Source organism: Mercenaria mercenaria, chromosome 17, assembly GCF_021730395.1.
Source record: "Mercenaria mercenaria strain notata chromosome 17, MADL_Memer_1, whole genome shotgun sequence".
NCBI classification, from domain to species: domain Eukaryota; kingdom Metazoa; phylum Mollusca; class Bivalvia; order Venerida; family Veneridae; genus Mercenaria; species Mercenaria mercenaria.
In genome coordinates this window covers 52,330,607-52,353,713 of record NC_069377.1, presented here as the reverse complement: position 1 = coordinate 52,353,713, position 23,107 = coordinate 52,330,607, and the positions used below count along the sequence as shown (strand labels likewise).

The window sequence follows — 23,107 nt, the reverse complement described above, 5'->3', positions numbered from 1 at the left end:
CTTCTTGAAAATTGGTCAGAATTTTTATCTTGATAATATCTAGGTCAAGTTCAAAACTGGGTCACATGAGCTCAAAAACTAGGTTACTATGTCAAATAATAGAAAAAATGACTTCATACTCAAAACTGAGTCATGTGGGAAGAGGTGAGCGATTCAGGACCATCATGGTCCTCTTGTTTAATATAATCGCTTCAAATTTTCAACACCGTTTGAGAAGTTATACAGTTTGAATTCTATAACAATTTTAATAAGATATCGACAGAAATGTAGGCAAAATTCTATAAAAACGATCGAAGTTTCATACAATTATTTGTAAAATTTCAAACAGCGCGATCTTATTTATTTATTTATTTCTAAAAGTAAATAAATAATACATACTATAGTCATAAATTTCAGACTTTTGACAAGAAAGTACAAAAAACAGAATTAAAAAATCTTAAATAATGAAAAAGCTGCAGCTATTTAAATACATCGAGTAAAACGATTTTTGGCAAACTGATTTCTGCAAGTGCGGCAGAATAGGTTACTTGACCTCGTGGACGTAGATAAAAACAATGATTGTTTTAAAATAAAGCAGTATGATGTCGCTGTGGTTTTTAATAACTTTTATAAGTAAATAAATCTTTGTACTTTTTTGACTGGACACTGTCAGATATTCTTTTCAATCAATAATGTAAATTCCTTGAGGGCAAATAGGTCACAGAGGTAGGATATCTATTTCTATCGTTTGACACATTTACCTGTCAGATTTATACGAGATATTGTACATTCGCTTTTAAAAAAATTAAAGAAGATATATTTTTTACTGATTTCTTCTCAGCAATTTAAAGAACCGAGGCCGTACGATCAGACAGTGATGTGTCACATGGCGCGAAAACGTGACGTAATGCCATGACAATCTCGGGCCACTACACCGCTTTGATCTCCACTTCAGAAGCCACGATACCGACACACTTCATTTAGCTCTTTGAGGGGGTTTTAATTGATGATGAAAACAAGGCCAATTACTTGTTTATCAACAGAATAATTACCGACAATGTTTTTGTTTTTTTTTCTCTGTAAACACGGGTGGGTTGATGATGTTTATTTTATCCATATTTTTTTTGGACAAGTCGCCCCGGACTGTGATAATAGGCTACATTAAAATTTTACTTGATAATAATGCTTAAAAAAAAATAAAAAAACAAAACAAAAAACAAAAATACTGACCTACCAACCCTACTTTTTTTGGCCATGCCAGCAGAAACACAACATTTTTTTTGGTGGGGATGGGGGTGCCTAACCAGGTTGATCCATTATTGCAGTTAACTTTGAACAACTACACAATATTTTAAAGGCCCTAAAAAAGTAAGTTTTAGAAGGGTAGTGCAAATTTGAACCCCACACCTGGCATATAACTAGATACTGGTATAGGTCTTACTTTTTGTCTACAGTTTTCTCCCATAATTTCTGTCTGGTAGTTACTTGAATATTGCAACATGGTTATCCACTTACGTTGGCTTAGCCTGCCCCATGGATAGTGTGGGTAGGTTAGTTGACTACCATTTAAATAACTGAATGTTGAATTAAGCATAAACCAAAATACATCATATTTATAAACAAAATTATTTCGGGCAAGTAAAAATGTTTTCGGGCAAGTGGTTTTCTTAACTTACTTGCCCGAAAGGAGAAGTGCTGAAAAAAAATTAAGGCGAAGACTGGTCTTCTTAAAGTAATCCGGTCGGTACATGAACTTTTTGTCATCCCCTGTGTACACAAAGAAAGCACTGCATAGTTTTTAGTAGCAGTCTCAGGGTTTTTTTTGGGCCGATTTTATAGCCGTTATTCGGTTATGTTCCCAATTTCTGTTATTTGGTTTTGTTCCCAATTCTGGGGGCCTCCGTGGCCGAGTGGTTAAGGTCACTGAATTCAAATCACTTGCCCCTCATCGATGTAGGTTTCGAGCCTCACTCGGGGCGTTGAATTCTTCATGTGAGGAAGCCATCCAGCTGGCTTACGGAACGTCGGTGGTTCTACCCAGGTGCCCGCTTGTGATGAAATAATGCACGGAGTGGCCCCTGGGGTCTTCCTCCACCATCAAAGCTGGAAAGTCACCATATGACCTAAAATTGTGTCGGTGCGACGTTAAACCAAACCAAAAAAAAAAAATGTTCCCAATTTCAAGCAAAAAATTCCCCATTTAAAGCTAAAAAAATTCAAGAAAAATTGACCTGTTTTACCAAGAAAAACAGCAAGTACGACGAAAATTGAATATGAAAAACGATAGTACAATTGGATACATTTGGCAATCATCATTTCTATGAATCCGTGCAAGCGTCTTACAGAAATAGATTGATTTCAACAACAACGTTTAAAACATGTCATGTTGGCGCCAGATCAAGATCTCAAAAATGCCTTTCCAGTCATGTTTTTCTTTGCTGCCCTTACAGAAGCAAGCCTCTGTGGCGTACATGCTGCGTATTTGCTGTGTATATGCCGCGAACACAGTAGTACGCCAGAGGAGTACATTTTACATACACCGCATGCCGCGTACATGCCGCATACTATTTCGACGAGTACACAGCATGTACGCAGGAGGTCACTAGTACACTTCAAGTATGCAGCACAGACTCTGAAAATTTAAGGAGTACACTGCATGTATGCAAGAGGGACTAGTACAAGAAAATAGTACACTGCATGTACACCGCAGATACTTCGAAATTTATAACACTTATATTTAGTTGCATTAAAGTTGTTTCCCCTTGATGCAGTTACGCCATTTTCTTCAGATGTTTACCAAATTACATGCTACAAAAATTGATTTATTTCATTGAAAAGTGGATGAAGAAAAGCATACTAATTTATTTGATAACATCAATCTACATTATTTTGGTAAGGGTAAATACTTATTGATGCATGTCACTAATCTTTTTTCTTTTTTTTTCTGTCCAAATGATCAGCATTTGCATAAGAAAGTTGGTGGGTAAGGAATTTACATTATCACAGCAGTTTTGCCACAAGAGTACACAGCATGTATGCAGCAGGAGTACACAGCATGTACGCCGCAGGACTCGGGCCAGGAGTACACAGAATGTACGCCACAGGAGTACACAGCATGTACGCCGCAGGGGTAGTACACCGCAGGCTCATTTGCATGTGAAAAGTGTATGTGCCGCGTACATGCTGCGTACTATTTCCCGCATACTAAATTCCTCCAGCGTACATCCTGTGTACTATGTAGTCCACAGCATGTACGCAGCAAGTAGTACGCGGCAGAGCTCATTTGCATGTCAAAAGTGTACTACAAACGTACTATCGGTGTATGTGCGGTGTATATCCTGCATACTATTTAAAGCCCTTGATTTCAGTACACATCATGTACGCATTATATACGCTGTATGTACACAGCAAGAGTACGCAGCAGGCCTTTTTCTTCTGTAAGGGTGGTTCCAAGCAGCACAACTGGGGTTGAACGAGTGTTCAGTTTGAATAACAACCTATTTACAGCTTCAGGAAGTCAACTTAGCCAAGAGTCACTGGACAATCTGATAAGGATATGTATCCACAAACAAAGTCATCAGTCACTTTCACCAGATTGTCGACTGTTTCAAGAATATGAAAGTCCGTGAAATTGATCTGTAAACTATCTTATCACACTGAGTTACAGTTGATTAAACATACAGCATGCACAAAATATCAAATGCACGCATAAAAATTGCTTGTTTGGGGTACATGCACGCAGAAATTCGGAACTCATTCGTTCAACTGCCAAATCAGGCAGAATTGTGGGTGAATATTATACACAGGTGTAGACGATTTTCCAACTTTGAAATAAGATTGTTTACGATTTTCGCCATTTTGGTAAAGAGAAACTACTCTCCGCGCTAACTGTCTAGGCTAAAATCTAGATTGCCATTATGTTCTGTCAAAGATCGAGCAGTTTACAGGCCTTGACACTAACTTTTTTCAGTGGTGTCCCAGAGGGCCCCCTACCTGTAGAATTTTGTGTCCCTCACCAAGACTTTGGATCCCTCCAGTCTGAAAGGACGAAAATGTACCCTTGCAGTATGGATTTTGGTGCACATTAGGTATAAAGTAGTAAGATCGCTGTTTACTCAATCAAGATTTTGAAAAAAAATTTATCAGACAACTTGCTGAGTCCTGTGGTAATGATTTTGCGCCAAGTCACACTAAAACACTGGTAAAGTGAAAGTTCGTTCAAATGTTCTGTTAGAATTAAAAATTATTGAATGATTGTCTTTATTAAAAATAGATATCCTGGAGGAACACCAAGCTTTGAATAGTTGGTGTCCCTCGCCAGAATTATGGGTCCTCAGTATCCCGGGACACCGTTAGTGTCGAGGCCTGGTATTTTATTCTTTTAAACAAAGTTAATTTCATATGAATTTAATTTAATAGTATTTTGATGAAAGAATTATAAAAAGATCATGAATATTATGATACTCATTAAAGATCAAGTATTGTATTCAACAGAGAACAAAGTGTGAACATCAAAAGTGTCAGGTATCACGCTAATTGCTGATAACAAAGAAGTACAAAATACATAGCTTTTTGCCGGTAATTACTGGCCAGTTTATTGGCATTTAATTAACAGCACACATTGTAAAATATTTCTTACTTTCTAACATAATTATGTTTTTTTTTGTTTTTTTAACTCACCTGTCACATAGTGACAAGGTGAGCTTTTGTGATCACCCTTCGTCCGTCAACAGTCCGTCCATGCGTCAACAATTTCTTGTCTGAACAATAGAGGTTTCATTTATGATTTTATTTTAACCAAACTTGCACACAACTTGTATCACCATATTAAGATCTCAGTTCCTTTCTTGAACTGGCCAGATCCCGTTATGGGTTCTAGAGTTATTATTATTATTATTTACCAGATTTTTATAGCGCTTTTTTCATCTATGAAAGGGCCAAAATTAGCTATTTTGAGCTTGTCTGCACAATAGCAGCTTTATTTATGATTTGATTTTTTACCAAACTTGCACATAACTTGTATCACCATAAGATCTTGGTTCCTTTCTTGAACTGGCCAGATTCCTTTATGGGTTCCAGAGTGATGGCCCCTGAAAGGACCAAAATTAGCTATTTTGACCTTCTCTGCACAATAGCAGCTTCATTTATGATTTGGATTTAATCAAACTTGCACAAAACTTGTGTCACCAGAAGATCTCGGTGCCTTTCTTGAACAGCCAGAGCCTATTATGGGTTCCAGAGTTATGGCTCCTGAAAGGGCAAAAATTAGCTATTTTGACCTTGTCTGCACAATAGCAGCTTCATTTATGATTTGATTTTAGCTAAACTTGCACACAACTTGTATCACCACAAGATCTTGGTTCCTTTCTTGAACTTGCCAGATTCCATCATGGTTTCCAGAGTTATGGCCCCTTAAAGGTCCAAAATTTGCTATTTTGGCTTTTGCAGCCATATAGAGACTTCATTTATGGTTTGATTTGATACAAACTTACAAAATATCTTCAGCAACAATAAATCTTGGATTCCATGACGAATCTGTCAGATTCAATCGTAGGTTCCAGTTATTTTATATCTGGTTACCTCCCCTGATTGTAATCAAAAATGGAAATAACAGTAAGTAATTATTGGACTTATTTGAAATTTCATTATTGTCATTAGTTGGATTGAGACAATCAGGGAAGATAACTATGGACTGATTTTAGTTCAAATTACCTCCCTTTATTTCAAATTAAAATGGGTATATCTCCATAACTAATGAAGATACTGATCTGTAATTTCATAATTTAACCTAGTTATGTAAAGTTTAAGCACTGGGACATTGTTGCAAATGCATCAAAACAAAGACATGTAACAGCTTTTTAAAACTGGTGAGTTTTTAAAGACGCTGAACTGTCCAGAAGTGTGGCCCCTTCATGCAATTCCTTTCTGGAATTCAATACATATATGAGTAAATTGATAATAGTTTTTTACTAAGAATTATAAATGTTTATATGCTGTTAAATTTTCATGTAAAACAATTCTTTCTCTCTATGATTTGGTGATGTTCAAACTTTTTTATCCGAAACATGGACCATATCTGACAGGCCAGATAGGACAATTTTATCCATTGCTTGTAGAAACATGCAAATAAGCATTGGTTTTACTTCAGGCTTTAAAAGGTACCAATTTTTATTGTTCTTTTAATAGTTCATATAAAAAAAAAACAACAGAGCAGATATATGATGACATTCTCTTGTACAGTCCTATCTTTATTGCAGTTCACCAAGATATATTGTAAGCATATAATATTGTATTTTAGGTGAAGATCTTGTATGTAAGAAATCTGATGCTAAGCACTACAGAAGAGACAATCCTTAGATCTTTTAACAAGGCATGTGGACATGATAATGCTATAGAAAGAGTGAAGAAACTGAAAGATTATGCCTTTGTTCACTTCAGAGACCGGGATCTTGCCATTAATGCTATGAATGTAATGAATGGTATGTATTATTTTAATATTGCCCATTTTCTAGGTATACCTACCAAGAAATTTTTGTCTCAAGTCTTTTTTAAAAATCTGGTCTTTATTATGCTTTCGGCAAATTGATTAAAATCTAAATTAGTGCCAATTAACCCTTCACGCGATAACCGGTTATCCTGACGCTGCTGGACAAAAAAACCTGCTGGAAAAATAACACTGCTGTAAATGGGTAGATAAGTTTTTCATTTATTTCTATTTATAAAAATGAAGCCAATCCTTGCAATTCAACTTCAAGTTTTATTAAAAAAATATAGATGGCTTACATTTACAACTATGGTCGGAAAAACAATTGTTATATTTTTAGACATTCCCTAACAGTTTCTTCAGTCTGAAAAATCTAACAGAATTCCAGATTTTTGCACAAATGTCTTCGTTTATAAACAATCTGTAAAAAAGTTAATCATTTGGTGTAACTTTTCGGAGCATCTATGCAAAATTTCTGGGTTCTATTGTTCTTTCTGAGATAAAAAAAATCAGCCGATAAACATGTGTGGTGAAAAAACACAACTGTCGAAAATGGCTGGCAGTCATTGAAGTCGAATGTTTGCTTTCCAGAATACAGGCGTATGCAAGTTTTTAAAAACTGTCTGTTATGCCTAGCTACTGTGTCCCTTTGTATCTGTTTAACCTATCAGTGTTTTTGCAGTTTATTTCATCTTTTATTTGTGTATAGCTGTTGTACACATTTTTGGGCTAAAGAGAACTAGAATTCTAGTTTGGTCTAGACCGATTCCGGATCTGCCTAGATTCCAGTTTGGCCTACGACATAGCCATCAATTTAGCATGGACAGTATACTGGACTCGAATAAAAATGAAAAATAATTTGTAGATTGCCCGAAGAAAGTCAGTCAGCATTAGGGTTGGACACCGGTTCCTGGTATCGGTACAATACTGAATCATCACTTCGAAAAGTACCGGTATATACCGTTTCGTATAAGAACCGGTTCCGATTTCGGTATTTCCATAAAAGTAAAAACAAAATTCTTACAAAATCTGCGGCAAAATAAAGCAGAAATTTAAGCAAATATCGTAATAACGCGATCGACATTGTTTACTGTGACACCGCTCCAAGTAACCTCCCTTGAATTAACATGGAGAGCTATAACCTTGCGAATAGTTTCGTATGCTAAATATTACTTGAAAAACTTCTTTTCCCGTCGTTTTAAACTACGTAAACCAATACTTAATTTCAAAACATACGACACTATTTTTCTTTGTTGTATTCTTTTAAAACAAATGAAAAAATCATTTAAATAAAAAGTTACAAGACTAAGCTGTAACCTACGTAAACAAATAATCGTTTTTCGCGAACCATTAGAAATACGTTATTGTTGGAATGTTGGTTGTTTCAAGTGTTTTGAAGGTTATTGTTCAATTAAAAATGTGTTGCAAAAGTGTTGGTCGAAGATTATCATGAGTGAAAATGAGTCTGACTTGTTAGAGGGGTAATTTAAAAACTAATAAGTGTTCAGTTTACCAGTTCTAGTCATTGCTGAGCTTTAAAAGCATTACTACAGTGAGTGCATTCATAGATTTAAATTGCATAATGAGCGAGGTATCTACTCTAGATTTTTATTTTGGAAAACTAGTCTGTAAGATATGTTTATTTTTTACTCTTTCATAATCTAATACAACATTCCATTAACAGACTTAAAAATTTTATGTTTATTTATCACAGCAAATTTTGATGTATATCTACTTACATAGGTGTATTTAATACTAACCAAATCATTGCTTATGTGTTGTACTAGAAAGCATGGTATCGGTATCGTTGAAAATACCATATCGTTTCGTTGGTATCGGTATCATACTGCTTTGCCCTTAATGATATCCAACCCTAGTCAGCAACCGGTCATTTTGTAAATATTTATAAACAAGCAGCTGACAAGTTTCTTTTACAGTGGAGACAAAATATTTGTGTATACTTAGTAGATGCCAGCTGATCGCTTGTTGAAAAAACATTCAAAAACGTTGTTTTTGCACTCGCAATGTTGACAATTATCAGTACGTGTCAAGGATGTAACAGCGTCCCTGATTGGCTGAATACTATCCCATCTAGTTTTACGAATAATTTGATTCACTGTCACAGTTCTCGCAAAAATCTCACAAGTACCTAAAGTAGGTGGAGCTTAAATTATGCCGTCGGCATGTAAATTCAACTCGTCTTGACACCTAGCAAATTGTCAACAGTTTGAATTGCGGTAGTTTGCATGTGCGGACCAAAAATAAAGTCTGCTGGTTGCTTGAATTTTCGGCTCTTTATGGACGAACAGTGTATTTTCTGTCAGGTCTTTTATGCTAGCATTGTACCCGTGGATTTTTAAAACTTGCGTGCAAGTGACTTTTTATGCGTGAATTACACGAATTTCAGCTTGAATGGGAATGCCGAAATATCTTCATGTTACTCCATAGGTTGAAAAAGGTATATTTCTGGTTCGGAGCTTTGTTAGTCGTAGATGCTCTTTAATAAGCTTTGGATCTTTGTGCATGATTGTGTCTGTCCATCAGGATTTGTTTGTCCGGACCGTAACTTTGACATGCATGCATCAATCTTGTTTATATTTGGCATGAATGTTGACCTCAGTGAGACGGAGTGTCTTGCGCAAACCCCAGGTTTCTATCTCAAAGGCCAAGGTGACAGTTGGTCAAAGGTCATGTCAGATCTTGTCCGGCCCATACCTTTGACATGCATTAAGGTATCTTGTTATCCCCCGCCGATGAAATCGGGAGGGGGGTATTGAAATGGCGTTGTCCGTCCGTCCGCAGCCATTTCTCGGTAACTAGCAGGTAGAATTTCATGAAACTTAAAATAAACATGAACCAACATACTGCAATGATGCCCGTCAAGTTTTTTTTTTTATTGATCAATTTCCCTTAGAGTTATTGCCCTTGATTTAATGAAAAATGCCCAAAAATGTCCGTCCGCAGCCATTTCTCAGTAACTATTAGGTAGAATTTTATATAAACATGCACCAGCATACTGCGATGATGCCCGTCAAATTTTTCATCGGATTGGTCAATTTCCCTTAGAGTTATTGCCCTTGATTTAACATCTGCAGCCATTTCTCAGTAACAAGCTGGTAGAATTTCATGAAACTTGAAATAAATATGAACCAACGTACTTCGATGATGCCGGTCATTTTTTTTTTCAATTGGTCAATTTTCCTTAGAGTTATTGCAGTTTAATTGTTTCAAAATCTACAGATTTGTACATAACAAACCAACCCATTGGTAGAATTTCATTAAACTTCTTTCATTCTTTTCCATGAACATTTAGTATAAACATGTGAAGTTTTGTACCCACACCTGGTCACCACCTTGCCTTGGTCATACACCTTCCCCTAGGGGTGACTATTGAGGCCAATTTTGACTATTGCAATACTATTGATATTGCTGAAAAACTATTGCGATACTATTCTATTGCAGGTTACTATTGCGATACTATTGCAATAGTTATCGGCCACCATATTTTATACAGTAAAACTAACAACTGGCATTGTTACACACTACACAGTGTAAGACACGGCACTGTTAACAATTGCTGTTAATACACATTGAGATGTTTGTATAACTGAAATGGACAGAAATAAATCTAACATTAAATATTTTTAAATTTTTTTCTATTTCTTGCCTTCCTTGGCTTTGAAACAATCAGTAAAGCAATAAACCTATGCAAGGTATATATACTCAAACGAATCGGCCATTTTGTTGCGAATATCAACATGTTCAATAACCCAAAGCATCGAAAAAGACGAAAATTGACGGATCGGACTAAAGTGTACTAGCACTAAATGAAGGGCCCTACCAAACAGTTTGCTATATCATACAAGTAGCCTACTTTCTCCATGTCTGTAGTGCATTTTCTCATTTAAGATTAACAGGTTATTTAAATATATTTAATCAAAGTTTCTAAGAAACTAAATTTATTAATTATCTCACAGACTTTCCAGGCCTTTATGGTAGTTTAATTCCATGAGGATAATTATTAATGGAGACGTAAACATTTTCCGAGGCGCATCATTCCTTTTTATTTTTTTTTTCAAACCTTTCATGAATATTTATTAGCATGCAGAGTTGTACCATTCCCCCACCTCACTCTACACTCGGTCTTGCCCACAACCCCGATATGCGTCCCCATCCCCCACCCAGTTTTTTTTTTTTTTTTTCATTTTTAATTTTCCATCAATATTTATAATCAACAGGTGAAATTTTGTACCCTCACCCGGTCACCCCCACTGCCCCCGCCCCCACCCCCACCAAAAAAACAAAACATTCATTTTCTGTTAAAAGGATTTTGACTATATAATGAAATTATTTGCTTCTTAATAACATCCTTAACTTTTTGCCAGAAATATTTTTTTACCATTCTTCACCTCAAGCCCTTTTGGCGGGGGATACCATCGAATTTGCTTGTTTATTGTCTGTCCATCAGGATTTGTTTGTCCAGACCGTAACTTTGACATGCATGCATCAATCTTGTTTATATTTGGCATGAATGTTAACCTCAGTGAGATGGAATGTCATGTGCAAACCCCAGGTTCCTATCTCAAAGGTCAGTGTCAAAGTTGGAGGTTAAAGGTCATGTCAGATCTTGTACGGCCCATAACTTTGACATGCTTTGAGGAATCTTGTTTATATTCTCTAAATTCGATCCCTGAAACATAAGAATTGGAGATAAATTGGGGAAAATTGATCTTTTGGGGAAAAATTTTCAGAGGGGAAGATGCCGACTATCGGTGTCACTTTCTTAGTAAAAAAAAACAAAACCCTGCTATCTCAAAGGTCAGGTCACAGTTAGCGGTCAAAGGGTGGGCTCGACATGTTGCCCGTGGGCATCTAGTTTTTTTCAGAAGTTTTACTATGGTTTTAATTTATTTTCTAGTAAAATAAAAGAATGAGTGGATGATCGATTGATTTACTAGGATTTGCACAAACCTTGCACAGTCCTTGAATTTTATGATATTCCTTGGAAATTTGAAAATGACTAACTTTAAAAGCATGAAAAGTTTCTGGAAATAAAAAAAACGAATGCTAGAACTTCACCAAAACCTCCTTGAAATACGTTTTATCAGCAGCTTGCTTTGGAAAAAGAAGATATAAGCCTAAAAGAGAAATCATGGTTCGCACAGGTCCTTGAAAGTCCTTGAATTTGATCCTAAGTCCTTGAAAAGTCCTTGATTTTTTTCTTCCAAAAATCCCCTAAAAAAGTACTTGAATTTTGAAAAAAAAGGTAGAAAAGTCCTTAAATTTTGCTAAAAACGGGGGTGCAATCGTATTGTAGGGGAAAAATACAAAAAATAAATAATAAATAAGTCAAAACGAGCAAAAAAACGGTGTAAAATAAAAATACATGCACACCCACGGAGGGAACGCTAGTTGAACACCGTTTCGGTACGGAAGTTAGATATGGAATAGCGATTTTCACAACATTAAAATATTATGCGCAAGGTCATTGTAGCGTGACTATCAACAACAACAATGAGTGGCCCGAAAAATAAATGTAGTTTCGCCAATAAATGGCGTACACAGGATGATTATTCATCGTGGTTAAAGGAGTTTAAGTCAGACAAGCATAAGTGTATGTGATAAACTCATTGATGTCGGAACTATGGGAGAAAGTGCGTTGAAATCACACGCGAAAACAAGAAGTGAAGCCCTTGAGGACAAATTGAAAACTACAAATGTAGTCTTGAGAGCTTGAAAGACTTATAAGAAACATGTACTAAGTATGTATACAGGCAAATATAGCTCATAAAAGGTAATCCCATTGAAGATCTCATAAAGGTTAAGATATGCTATTGTAGCTTATGGAAAATAAAACTGTTCTGTAATTTTTCTTCTGTCATAATGCCTTATGAAGAGCCTAAATGGTTTTGTAATTTAAGATTTAAAGCGATTAAAATAGTCCTTGAAAATCCATAAAAAGTCCTTAAAAAGTCCTTGAAAAGTCCTTGAATTTTTTTTGCCAAGTCCTGTATGAACCATGGAAATAGAAAAAACAGAAGTAAGTTGAGGAAAAAGTTTTTCTTCACTTACTGATTCTGATATGCCAGTAACTGTTTGAAATAGAAAAGCTGTTATTTAAAAGGTTAGGTTGGTTTCTTACGGTAATTTAAATTTCAGGTGCATTGCTGGAGAATTCTAGAATTGAGGTTGTTCTTGCCAAACCAGTAGACAAGGCTGAGTATCAAAGATATGCCAGGAACAAGACAGCTTTTCCTGCACAGGTATTGTGGTTTAAATAACTAAGTTGCATTAAATTCATCAGAATATTACCAAACTTAGAGACCATGGTTTATACCCCGGTCACACATATGGCGCGGATAGCTACGTCTAGCCACGGATAAAAAGTTCAAACATAATAATCCATATCGATCAGCACCTGAGCCATACCTTAAAGTAGTAATCTGTATCAATCTGCAGGGCACTCGTTTGGCCATTTTTAGGGCCGAATATGGGTACCATTGCCCTCCTAAAATAATATGTTTTTTTCCCCTTTCTCAGAAGTAAATTCCCCTGATGATAGGTTGTTTGACACAGATAGATACGAACTCTCTTTCAAGTTATATTATTGTGCATCTAAAGAAGGGTACTGCTGCAGTATAGTTACATTTGTTAGAAATGATTGAAAACAGTGTTAATAAGTTTGAAAAGTAGTAAAATATAATTATGTGGCCTTTTTGTCTTAAAACGACAAAAAATTCCCGTTCCTGAGGGTATAGGTACCTGTCCCCAAAAGTTGTCTAGTGCCCTGATCTGTACGGCTCCGGTACGGATCAATACGGATTACTACGTTTCTATCCGTGACTAGACGTAGCTATCAGCGTATGTGTGACCGGGGTATTAAACTCTGTTGAAAGAGGACTTCGATTACATATCACAGCCCCATTCTAGGGCATTGTTCATGTATTCAGGAAGCTGTCAATGAGCAAACATGTGTTCTTGAATGATATAATTGTAACAAAAAAGGTACATAGAATGTAAAACGGGGAAAATCTTTAACAGCATTAAATATATCTGGATACTTAACCCTTAAGGTTGCTTGTAATGGCCAGATATGATATAAGGTCAATATTAAAATTAGGTTTGTTTGCTGTCTCCCGACCGAAAAATTTTAAACTTCAACATCCAGCCCAAAGTCCAAAGAATCATTGAGTACTTTGGTTCATATCGTACTTTCAAAACCATAAAGTCCCCGGCCAGTCCGGACCGTAAACTTTTATATGAAACCAAACAACAACAAAATAACTTAATAAATTTAGCACATAAACACCTTTTAAATAATTGCTAGTGGAACCCATCATTTTGCTAGTTGAAAAAAATGGCACTAACAAAAGTGGGAAAAAAAAGTTAAATTCGATCCCTGAGCCAGTGTGTTTGCATCACAAGGTGTGAAAAATATATTAGATAACTGATGATTGCTACATTGACAAGCTTACAAAATTAGTTTCATTTTGCCGACGAGTGCAAAAAACTAATTTTCAAAGCGCGAAATACCATACTTCCGTCAGAGTGTTATAATATTTTTATGCCCCCGAAGGGAGGCATATTAGTTTTCAACTGTCCGTCCGTTAGTTCGTTCATCACAACGTTAACTTTTTGCATGAAGGCACTTTACTCGCGAACTTCAAACTTCACATGATAGTACTTATTGAGTATACCACCCCTACTGATTTTCGGGTTACCAGGTCAAAGGTCAAGGTCACAGGGGCCAACGTTAACTTTTTGCATGAAGGCACTTTACTAGGTCAGTAGGTCAAATAATAGAAAAACCTTGTGACCTCTCTAAAGGCCATATTTTTCATGGGATCTGTATGAAAGTTGGTCTGAATGTTCATCTTGATAATATCTAGGTCAAGTTCGAAACAGGGTCATGTGCGGTCAAAAACTAGGTCAGTAGGTCTAAAAATAGAAAAACCTTGTGACCTCTCTAGAGGCCATACTTGTGAATGGATCTCCATAAAAATTGGTCAGAATGTTCACCTTGATGATATCTAGGTCAAGTTTGAAACTGGGTCACGTGCCTTAAAAAACTAGGTCAGTAGGTCAGATAATAAAAAAACCTTGTGACCTCTCTAGAGGCCATATATTTCAAAGAACTTTGTGAAAATTGGTCAGAATGTTCACCTTGATGATATCTAGGTCAAGTTCGAAACTGGGTCACGTGCCATCAAAAACTAGGTCAGTAGGTCTAAAAATAGAAAAACCTTGTGACCTCTCTAGAGGCCATATATTTCATAAGATCTTCATGAAAATTGGTCAGAACGTTCATCTTGATGATATCTAGGTCAAGTTCAAAACCGGGTCACGTGCGGTCAAAAACTAGGTCAGTAGGTCAGATAACAGAAAAACCTTGTGACCTCTCTAAAGGCCACATTTTTCATGGGATCTGTATGAAAGTTGGTCTGAATGTTCATCTTGATGATATCTAGATCAACTTTGAAACTGGGTCACGTGCCTTCAAAAACTAGGTCAGTAGGTCTAAAAATACAAAAACCTTGTGACCTCTCTAGAGGCCATATATTTCATGAGATCTTCATGAAAACTGGTCAGAATGTTCACCTTGATGATGTCTAGGTCAAGTTTGAAACTGGGTCACGTGCCTTAAAAAACTAGGTCAGTAGGTCAAATAATAAAAAAACCTTGTGACCTCTCTAGAGGCCATACTTTTCATGGGATCTGTTTGAAAGTTGGTCTGAATGTTCATCTTGATGATATCTAGGTCAAGTTTGAAATTGGGTCAACTGCGGTCAAAAACTAGGTCAGTAGGTCTAAAATTATTAAAATCTTTTGACCTCTCTAGAGGCCATATTTTTCAATGGATCTTCATGAAAATTGATCTGAATGTTCACCTTGATGATATCTAGGTCAGTTTTGAAACTGGGTCACGTGCGGTCAAAAACTAGGCCAGTAGGTATAAAAATAGAAAAACCTTGTGACCTCTCTAGAGGCCATATTTTTCATGAGATCTTCATGAAAATTAGTGAGAATGTTCACCTTGATGATATCTAGGTAAAATTCAAAACAGGGTCACGTACCTTCGAAAACTAGGTCAATAGGTGAAATAATAGAAAAACCTTGTGACCTCTCTAAAGACCATATTTTTCAATGGATCTTCTTGAAAATTGGTCAGAATTTTTATCTTGATAATATCTAGGTCAAGTTCAAAACTGGGTCACACGAGCTGAAAAACTAGGTCACTATGTCAAATAATAGAAAAAACGATGTCATACTCAAAACTGGGTCATGTGGGAAGAGGTGAGCGATTCAGGACCATCATGGTCCTCTTGTTATTCGATGTCGCCGCGCAAAATTCATCAATTTATCTGATGTTAATATGAAAATAGCTCAGAATCTCCCGTTTCACATTTTGAAATACAGACGATAAACAGAAATCCTGAAATCTGAGCACTAAAATGAATTTATTGCTGAATTAGCACTCAATTAAAATTTTGGCCGGAAAACAATACAAGTGCGTTTCATTTCGTAAGTTTTCTGTTAATTAAATGTGTGCATATTTTCCTCGTAACATAATGCAAATAGAATTCAACAATTAGAGGCTTATGTAAATTACTTTAAGTAAAGTTTCATAAATGTAGATTGTTTTAGCACAGAGTATTTACAGAAGGAAATTTTTAGATTGACGTCTGGAGATTGGGCGTGTGACTTTTTTCGGTGAATCCTTTTAAACTACATTACCATGGATCCGTAGCCTCATCAGATATCACACTCTCTGCCCATACATTAAGTTCGTCTGTTAAAAACAAACATGAGCAAAATTAAATTATCAAAAACTCTACACAATGAATACGTTTACAGGGTTCAAAATTAAGCTCGCATACTCGCGAGTGCAAATTTCAAACTGCGAGGTGAGATTTCAGACACCAGCATTTTTTTTGCGAGTGAAAATTTTTGGCCGAATAATGTGCATTTCTAACGGTCGTCTCGATCTTACACTGTTCTTTCTTTAACAACTCGCGGTCATTGCAGTGCATTGTCATTTGCAGAACGAATTTCGGAGCACTCTTTCATCTTTCGTCGTAAACAGAAGTTTACACTCGATACATGTCCCTTGCGCATGTCTTTTCAACTGCTGACAAGTACCTGCGCCAATTTTGATGACGTTTACCGCATCCGATGGGTTTTTTGGTAATCTATAATAAGTTACTATTTATATAGCGCAGATACGATTGGCTGGACTCGTCACATGGAGGTTTATGTTAATGTTCTAATAAAGTGACAAGTTGCAGAAAATGCAAGTTGTTTTTTCATTTAGCAAGTTAAAAAAAATACCACTTGCGAAAAAATGCAAGTAGCAAATCTGGCTAAATTCGAACCCTGTTTTACACCATCACACATCCTACCCAGACTCTCCCACATAAAATGAAAATAACAATTTAGAATTTTAGTCATTGTTGTAGAAGAGCAGAAAGAAGTTTAATTGTATCATTTAAAATTTAGATTTTGTTTTCAGATATTCGCAAAGCATCACCAAATCAGATATTAAATGACATAGGTACCTTTTCATATTTTATTCATTTATCTTCATGAGAAATATAAAATAATTAGTTATAAGTAGCACTGGAATAAAAAAGAATTATTTGCCTACCTTAACCTACCTACCCAACTTCACAGAGTAGGCTCGGGAGACAGCAAACAAAGACTTTTTAGCTCACCTGTCACAAAGTGACAAGGTGAGCTTTTGTGATCGCGCGTCGTGCGTCTGTGCGTGCGTGCGTCCGTAAACTTTTGCTTGTGACCACTCTAGAGGTCACATTTTTGTGTGATCTTTATGAAAGTTGGTCAGAATGTTTATCTTGATGATATCTAGGTCAAGTTTGAAACTGGGTCACGTGCCATCAAAACCTAGGTCAGTAGGTCTAAAAATAGAAAAACCTTGTGACCTCTGTTGAGGCCATATATGTTAAAAGATCTTCATGAAAATTGGTCAGAATGTTTACCTTGATGATATCTAGGTCAGGTTCGAAACTGGGTCACGTGCCATCAAAAACTAGGTCAGTAGGTCTAAAAATAGAAAAACCTTGTGACCTCTCTAGAGGCCATATATTTCATAAGATCTTCATAAAATTTGGTCAGAACGTTCACCTTGATGTTATCTAGGTCAGGTTCGAAACTGGGTCACGTGCCATCAAAAACTAGGTCAGTAGGTCAAATAATAGAAAAACTTTGTGACCTCTCTAAAGGCCATATTTTTCATGGGATCTGTATGAAAGTTGGTCTGAATGTTCATCTTGATGATATCTAGGTCAAGTTCGAAACTAGGTCACGTGCGGTCAAAAACTAGGTCTGTAGGTCTAAAAATAGAAAAACCTTGTGACCTTTCTAGAGGCCATATATTTCATGAGATCTTCATGAAAATTGGTCAGAATGTTCACCTTGATGATATCTAGGTCAAGTTTGAAAGTGGGTCACGTGCCATCAAAAAGCTAGGTCAGTAGGTCAAATAATAGAAAAACCTTGTGACCTCTCTAGAGGCCATATTTTTTATGGGATCTGTATGAAAGTTGGTGTGAATGTTCATCTTGATGATATCTAGGTCAAGTTCGAAAGTGGGTCACGTGCCGTCAAAAACTAGGTCAGTAGGTCAAATAATAGAAAAACCTTGTGACCTCTCTAAAGGCCATATTTTTCATGGGATTTGTATGAAAATTGGTCTGAATGTTCATCTTGATATCTAGGTCAAGTTTGAAACAGGGTCATTTGCGGTCAAAAACTAGGTCAGTAGGTCTAAAAATAGAAAAACCTTGTGACCTCTCTAGAGGCCATACTTGTGAATGGATCTCCATAAAAATTGGTCAGAATGTTCATCTTGATGATATCTAGATCAAGTTCGAGAGTGGGTCTCGTGCCTTCGAAAAGTAGGTCAGTAGGTCAAATAATGAAAAAACGTTGTGACCTCTCTAGTGGCCATATTTTTCATGGGATCTGTATGAAAGTTGGTCTAAATGTTTATTTTGAAGATATATAGGTCAAGTTTGAAACTGGGTCAACTGCGATCAAAAACTAGGTCAGTAGGTCTTGAAAAAGAAAAACCTTGTGACCTCTCTAGAGGCCATACCCTTGAATGGATCTTCATGAAAATTGGTCAGAATGTTCACCTTGATGATATCTAGGTCAAGTTTGAAACTGGGTCACGTGCCATAAAAAACTAGGTCAGTAGGTCAAATAATAAAAAAACCTTGTGACCTCTCTAGAGGCCATACTTTTCATGGGATCTGTATGAAAGTTGGTCTGAATTTTCATCTTGATGATATCTAGGTCAAGTTTGAAACTGGGTCACCTGCGGTCAAATACTAGGTCAGTAGGTCTAAAATTATTAAAACCTTTTGACCTCTCTAGAGGCCATGTTTTTCAATGGATCTTCATAAAAATTGATCTGAATGTTCACCTTGATGATATCTAAGTCAGTTTTGAAACTGGATCACATGCGGTCAAAAACTAGGCCAGTAGGTATAAAAATAGAAAAACATTGTGACCTCTCTAGAGGCCATATTTTTCATGAGATCTTCATGAAAATTAGTGAGAATGTTCACCTTGATGATATCTAGATAAAGTTCAAAACAGGGTCACGTACCTTCGAAAACTAGGTTAATAGGTCAAATAATAGAAAAACCTTGTGACCTCTCTAGAGACCATACTTTTCAATGGATCTTCATGAAAATTGGTCAGAATTTTTATCTTGATAATATCTAGGTCAAGTTCAAAACTGGGTCACATGAGCCCAAAAACTAGGTCACTATGTCAAATAATAGAAAAAACGATGTCATACTCAAAACTGGGTCATGTGGGATTAAGAGATGAGCGATTCAGGACCATCATGGTCCTCTTGTTTAATAGTGTTAAACACTACTAATTCACTACTAATTCACACAGATGGATTTTAAAATAATGTTGAAAATACTTGCTTCTAAACTGTACAGTTTTTCTACATATATAGGAAGATGATTCTGAGATCACTGCAATTGTTGAGGTTAGAGTTGTTGTTTTGCATGGTTTATTAGTTGTTTGTGTTTTGTTTGTGTTAATTTACTAACAATCTATTAGTAAGGCCTAATGATACATGGTCTAAGTTGCGTATAGTGTTCACTATTCTCACATACTGGTCAGATGTTTTCCATGGTTCCCTGGTCTCGGGGTACCATGTTGAACTTCTGATAAATAGGAATGAGTGGTCATGGAAGAGATTGACTGAAAGTGACCACTACAGACAGGTTACCACTGTATCCAGGTCTTCGATGTTTGATATCACCTTGGTTTTTTAATTCTGCTTATTATGTAAAGAATCTGTAAGCTCTTGTATTATGTTACTTGGTAAAAACAGGTACATAAATTTTGTACCTTGTATTACAACGTAAAAAAATACACAATTCACACGCAGCTGATGGGAGCAGTTTCTCTTTCTAAGTTATATGTTGTCTTCTAGAATGGATTCTGTCTCATAAATAGTGACAATCATTTTTCAGTTTTAATTTTGAATCTTTACATAACAGCTATAATTATGTCTCCCGCCACACAGTGGTGTGGGAGACATATTGATTTACTCCAGTGTGTGTGTGTGTGTGTCAGTCTGTGTGTTGTCCGCACTCTTAAGTCAAACATTTCTCATCCGATCTTCACCAAACTTGAACAAAATGTGTTTGCCAATAAGTCCTCAGCCAAGTTTGATAACTAGCCCAATCGGCCCAGGCACTTCGGAATAATGGCCCTTGAAACTTGTTTTTGATAATCAAAGCATTGAAAATCTGATAAGGCAGTTGAGGTCCTGGTGCATGGTTTTTGTTGTTTTTTGTTTTTGTTTTTTTTGTTTAACGCCGTTTTTCAACAGTATTTCAGTCATTTAACGAAGGGCAGTTAACCTAATCAGTGTTCCTAGATTCTGTACCTGTTCTCCGCAAGTACCTGCCAACTTCCCCACATGAATTATTAGAGGTGGAGGACAAATGACACAAAAAAGACACAATGTCTTTTATCAAATCATCACGAAGAACATCTGCCCCACCCGGGGATCAAACCCGCGACCTGTAGACCAACGCTGTCCCTACTGAGCTAAGCGGGTGGGCTTCCTTGGTGCATGGTTTACTCATATACTACTATTCAGATGATTAGGCAATTGTGGGAGACATGCGCTTTTCTCAAAAGCAGCTCTAATATTGTATTGGTAAATTTACTTTCAAAATGTTCTAGCAATGCGAGGGCTGAGCTGGAAACTATTGTATATTGTTCTTTATTTATATACAGTTACAAAAGAGTTTTGCCCTCAGCCCAGGAATGGTTTTAATTTGTTGTCATCAGTGCACAAAATATTTTGGTTTGTGGCAGTTTTGTGCAAGTCAGGCATGTGCTATTAAAAGATTAAATGGTTGAATGGTCTCTCACACCTTTTCTGTAATTAGACTACTAGACCACTAGGGACTTTTTTTACAGCAATACAGTAAGACAAAAAAAAAAGCACCTTGATATTCTACAGCCTAAGAGCTCGTAGTGACTGTTGTAGTGCTTTGTGCTGACTTTTCTACTGACTGCTGACCATGTTTGACAGGGTCATGCTACATAAAGGGTCATTATATATAGAGAATTCCAACAGTCGGATCTGAAGGTGACCGTTCTATGTAAAACATGGTCATGCTGTATACAGGACTGAGGTTAATGCTAATGCAGGTTTAACTAAACCCTATAATATTGAGTGATAAACTTTCTTTTTGTTCAGTCAGTATATTTGTGATAAGGGAACATTACTTTATGATACATGTCATTCAGGTAAATTTCTATACTTTTTGTCTACTTGTGACTTAAACTTGAATAAATGATGGTATATTATGTAAATTGGTAATAGTTCATACATGTTTCTATGTATAAATACTCGTATGTTGCATAACTTTAGCATGTAATTTGAGCTAATAAAGTAGTTTTGTTCTGTTTTGTTCTGACAGGTTAACAACTAATACTTTTATCTGGCTATGTACAGATTTGGATAGTTATCCTTTTTCAGTATTTTAAATCACATTGTTTTTAAAGACTTTCATAATAATGGTATATAGGGGTACATTTTATGCAAACATCTGAAATATTCAAATAACTTATGCAAACGAGTATGCAAATAATCTAGAATATTCAAATAACTGATATGCATAAAAGTAGAATTGACTGTACGGTATTTCATTAAATATTTTACTAGGCCTTGATGTTTTTAGTTCTAAGCAAAGACACATAATTCTATAGTAATTATAATATCTTTTTTGGGTTTCTCCTTTGAACTAAATGTAGGGTGGATACATTTAGGATTTAGTATTAAAGGCACTGACCTCCAGATTTGGCTAAAAAAAATCTTTCTTTCAAATTGAAGTTTGGTCATATTATGAACATTAGATTATGAGTTTTTGTTTATAAAATATTTTAAAAATTCCAAATCAAGAAAAAAAGATGACCTTGTTGGGATTGAACCCCGGACCATTGGGATTGAACCCCGGACCGTAGCGGCAATAAAGACATTTTCCCGTTGTCATAACCAATAGCGCTATATAGCGGAATTTGTGAATTATAACTTCAAAATATAGATATTTATAATCGAGACAGTTTACCTAGAGTAAAGTGTTACAAACTCTTAGATTTTCATCGTAAAAAATTGTAAAAACAGCAAATTCAAATGTGTTTCCGTAACATATTATAGTTTGTCAGTAATTAAGTTTTAAAGCCTTCTTAAGAAGAATAGCATTTATTTCCAGATATCTAAAAAAATTATTTCTTTTTGGTTGTTAAACGATCTGGAGGCCAGTCCCTTTAAGGTGAGGCTGAACATTCATATTAGAAAAAGTAGAAAAGTACCCAGTCAGATCCATAAATACATCTCCATTATATCTCACTGACCAGTACCTCTTGGTTTTCATTGACTTTAGAAACTAGTCAATATATTTTGAACCAAGTATAATTATATGTTCATTTGAACTTTAGTTACTTTAGACTACACTGTTAGCTCAGAGTGAAAATCTTTATTGATGTGGTGTAAAAAGTAACAAAACTGAATGCCTGAAATTTTACTAACTGCTGTGATATGTTTTTGGTGAAATTACCTAACTACTTTCGGGTAGATACCAGTACTAACAAATTCTATGATGTATGGTATGGCAGTGATTGTTTCTTTGCCCTATTACCAATCTATTATTACTGCTACATATTTATACTGGTACGACTTTACAAGACTGCATGACTGTATTATAACTAATTTTGCTTATCCTTTGAAAGAAAATAGTTTTGATGTTTTGCCCACCTAAGTTAATACTTTATATAGCTGGCCTGAAACCTCTTTATTACTGTAACAATAACTTTAAACAACATCTGCCTGTTTAAACATATAATGTCCATGTTGTCTGAAATGTTTGTTTGAAATGGCATTCCAATTCATGTCTTGCCAATATTAAGCTTTGTTACCAATCAATTCTTATGGCTTAGATAGAACATTGTTGTTAGAGATCTCACTTTAGAATTATAAAGTCTATCATGGTACCTTAAAGTAAACTCCGACAGTGTATTTTATGTTAAAAGGATAAAAATAAATTGGAATATGTTTTTTTGATGGATATAATTTGATAT

General features: G+C 35.8%; 1 protein-coding gene across 7 annotated transcripts in view; it reads left to right on the top strand.

Moving 5' to 3' along the window:
* LOC123537491 (APOBEC1 complementation factor-like) overlaps nt 1-23,107 on the top strand; it is a 78,258-nt gene that overhangs the window by 20,955 nt on the left and 34,196 nt on the right. For 5 of the 7 annotated variants that reach the window (XR_008368039.1, XM_053528166.1, XM_053528169.1 and 2 more), the window contains exons 2-4: nt 6,278-6,458; nt 12,623-12,726; nt 19,458-19,490. Coding sequence is in view for 6 of the 7 variants with exons in the window: in XM_053528166.1 (XP_053384141.1) it covers nt 6,278-6,458; nt 12,623-12,726; nt 19,458-19,490 (318 nt within the window). In the remaining variant the exon portion in view is untranslated. The remainder of the gene's footprint in view (nt 1-6,277; nt 6,459-12,622; nt 12,727-19,457; nt 19,491-23,107) is intronic. The other 2 variants (XM_053528168.1, XM_053528167.1) reach the window with 1 other exon arrangement.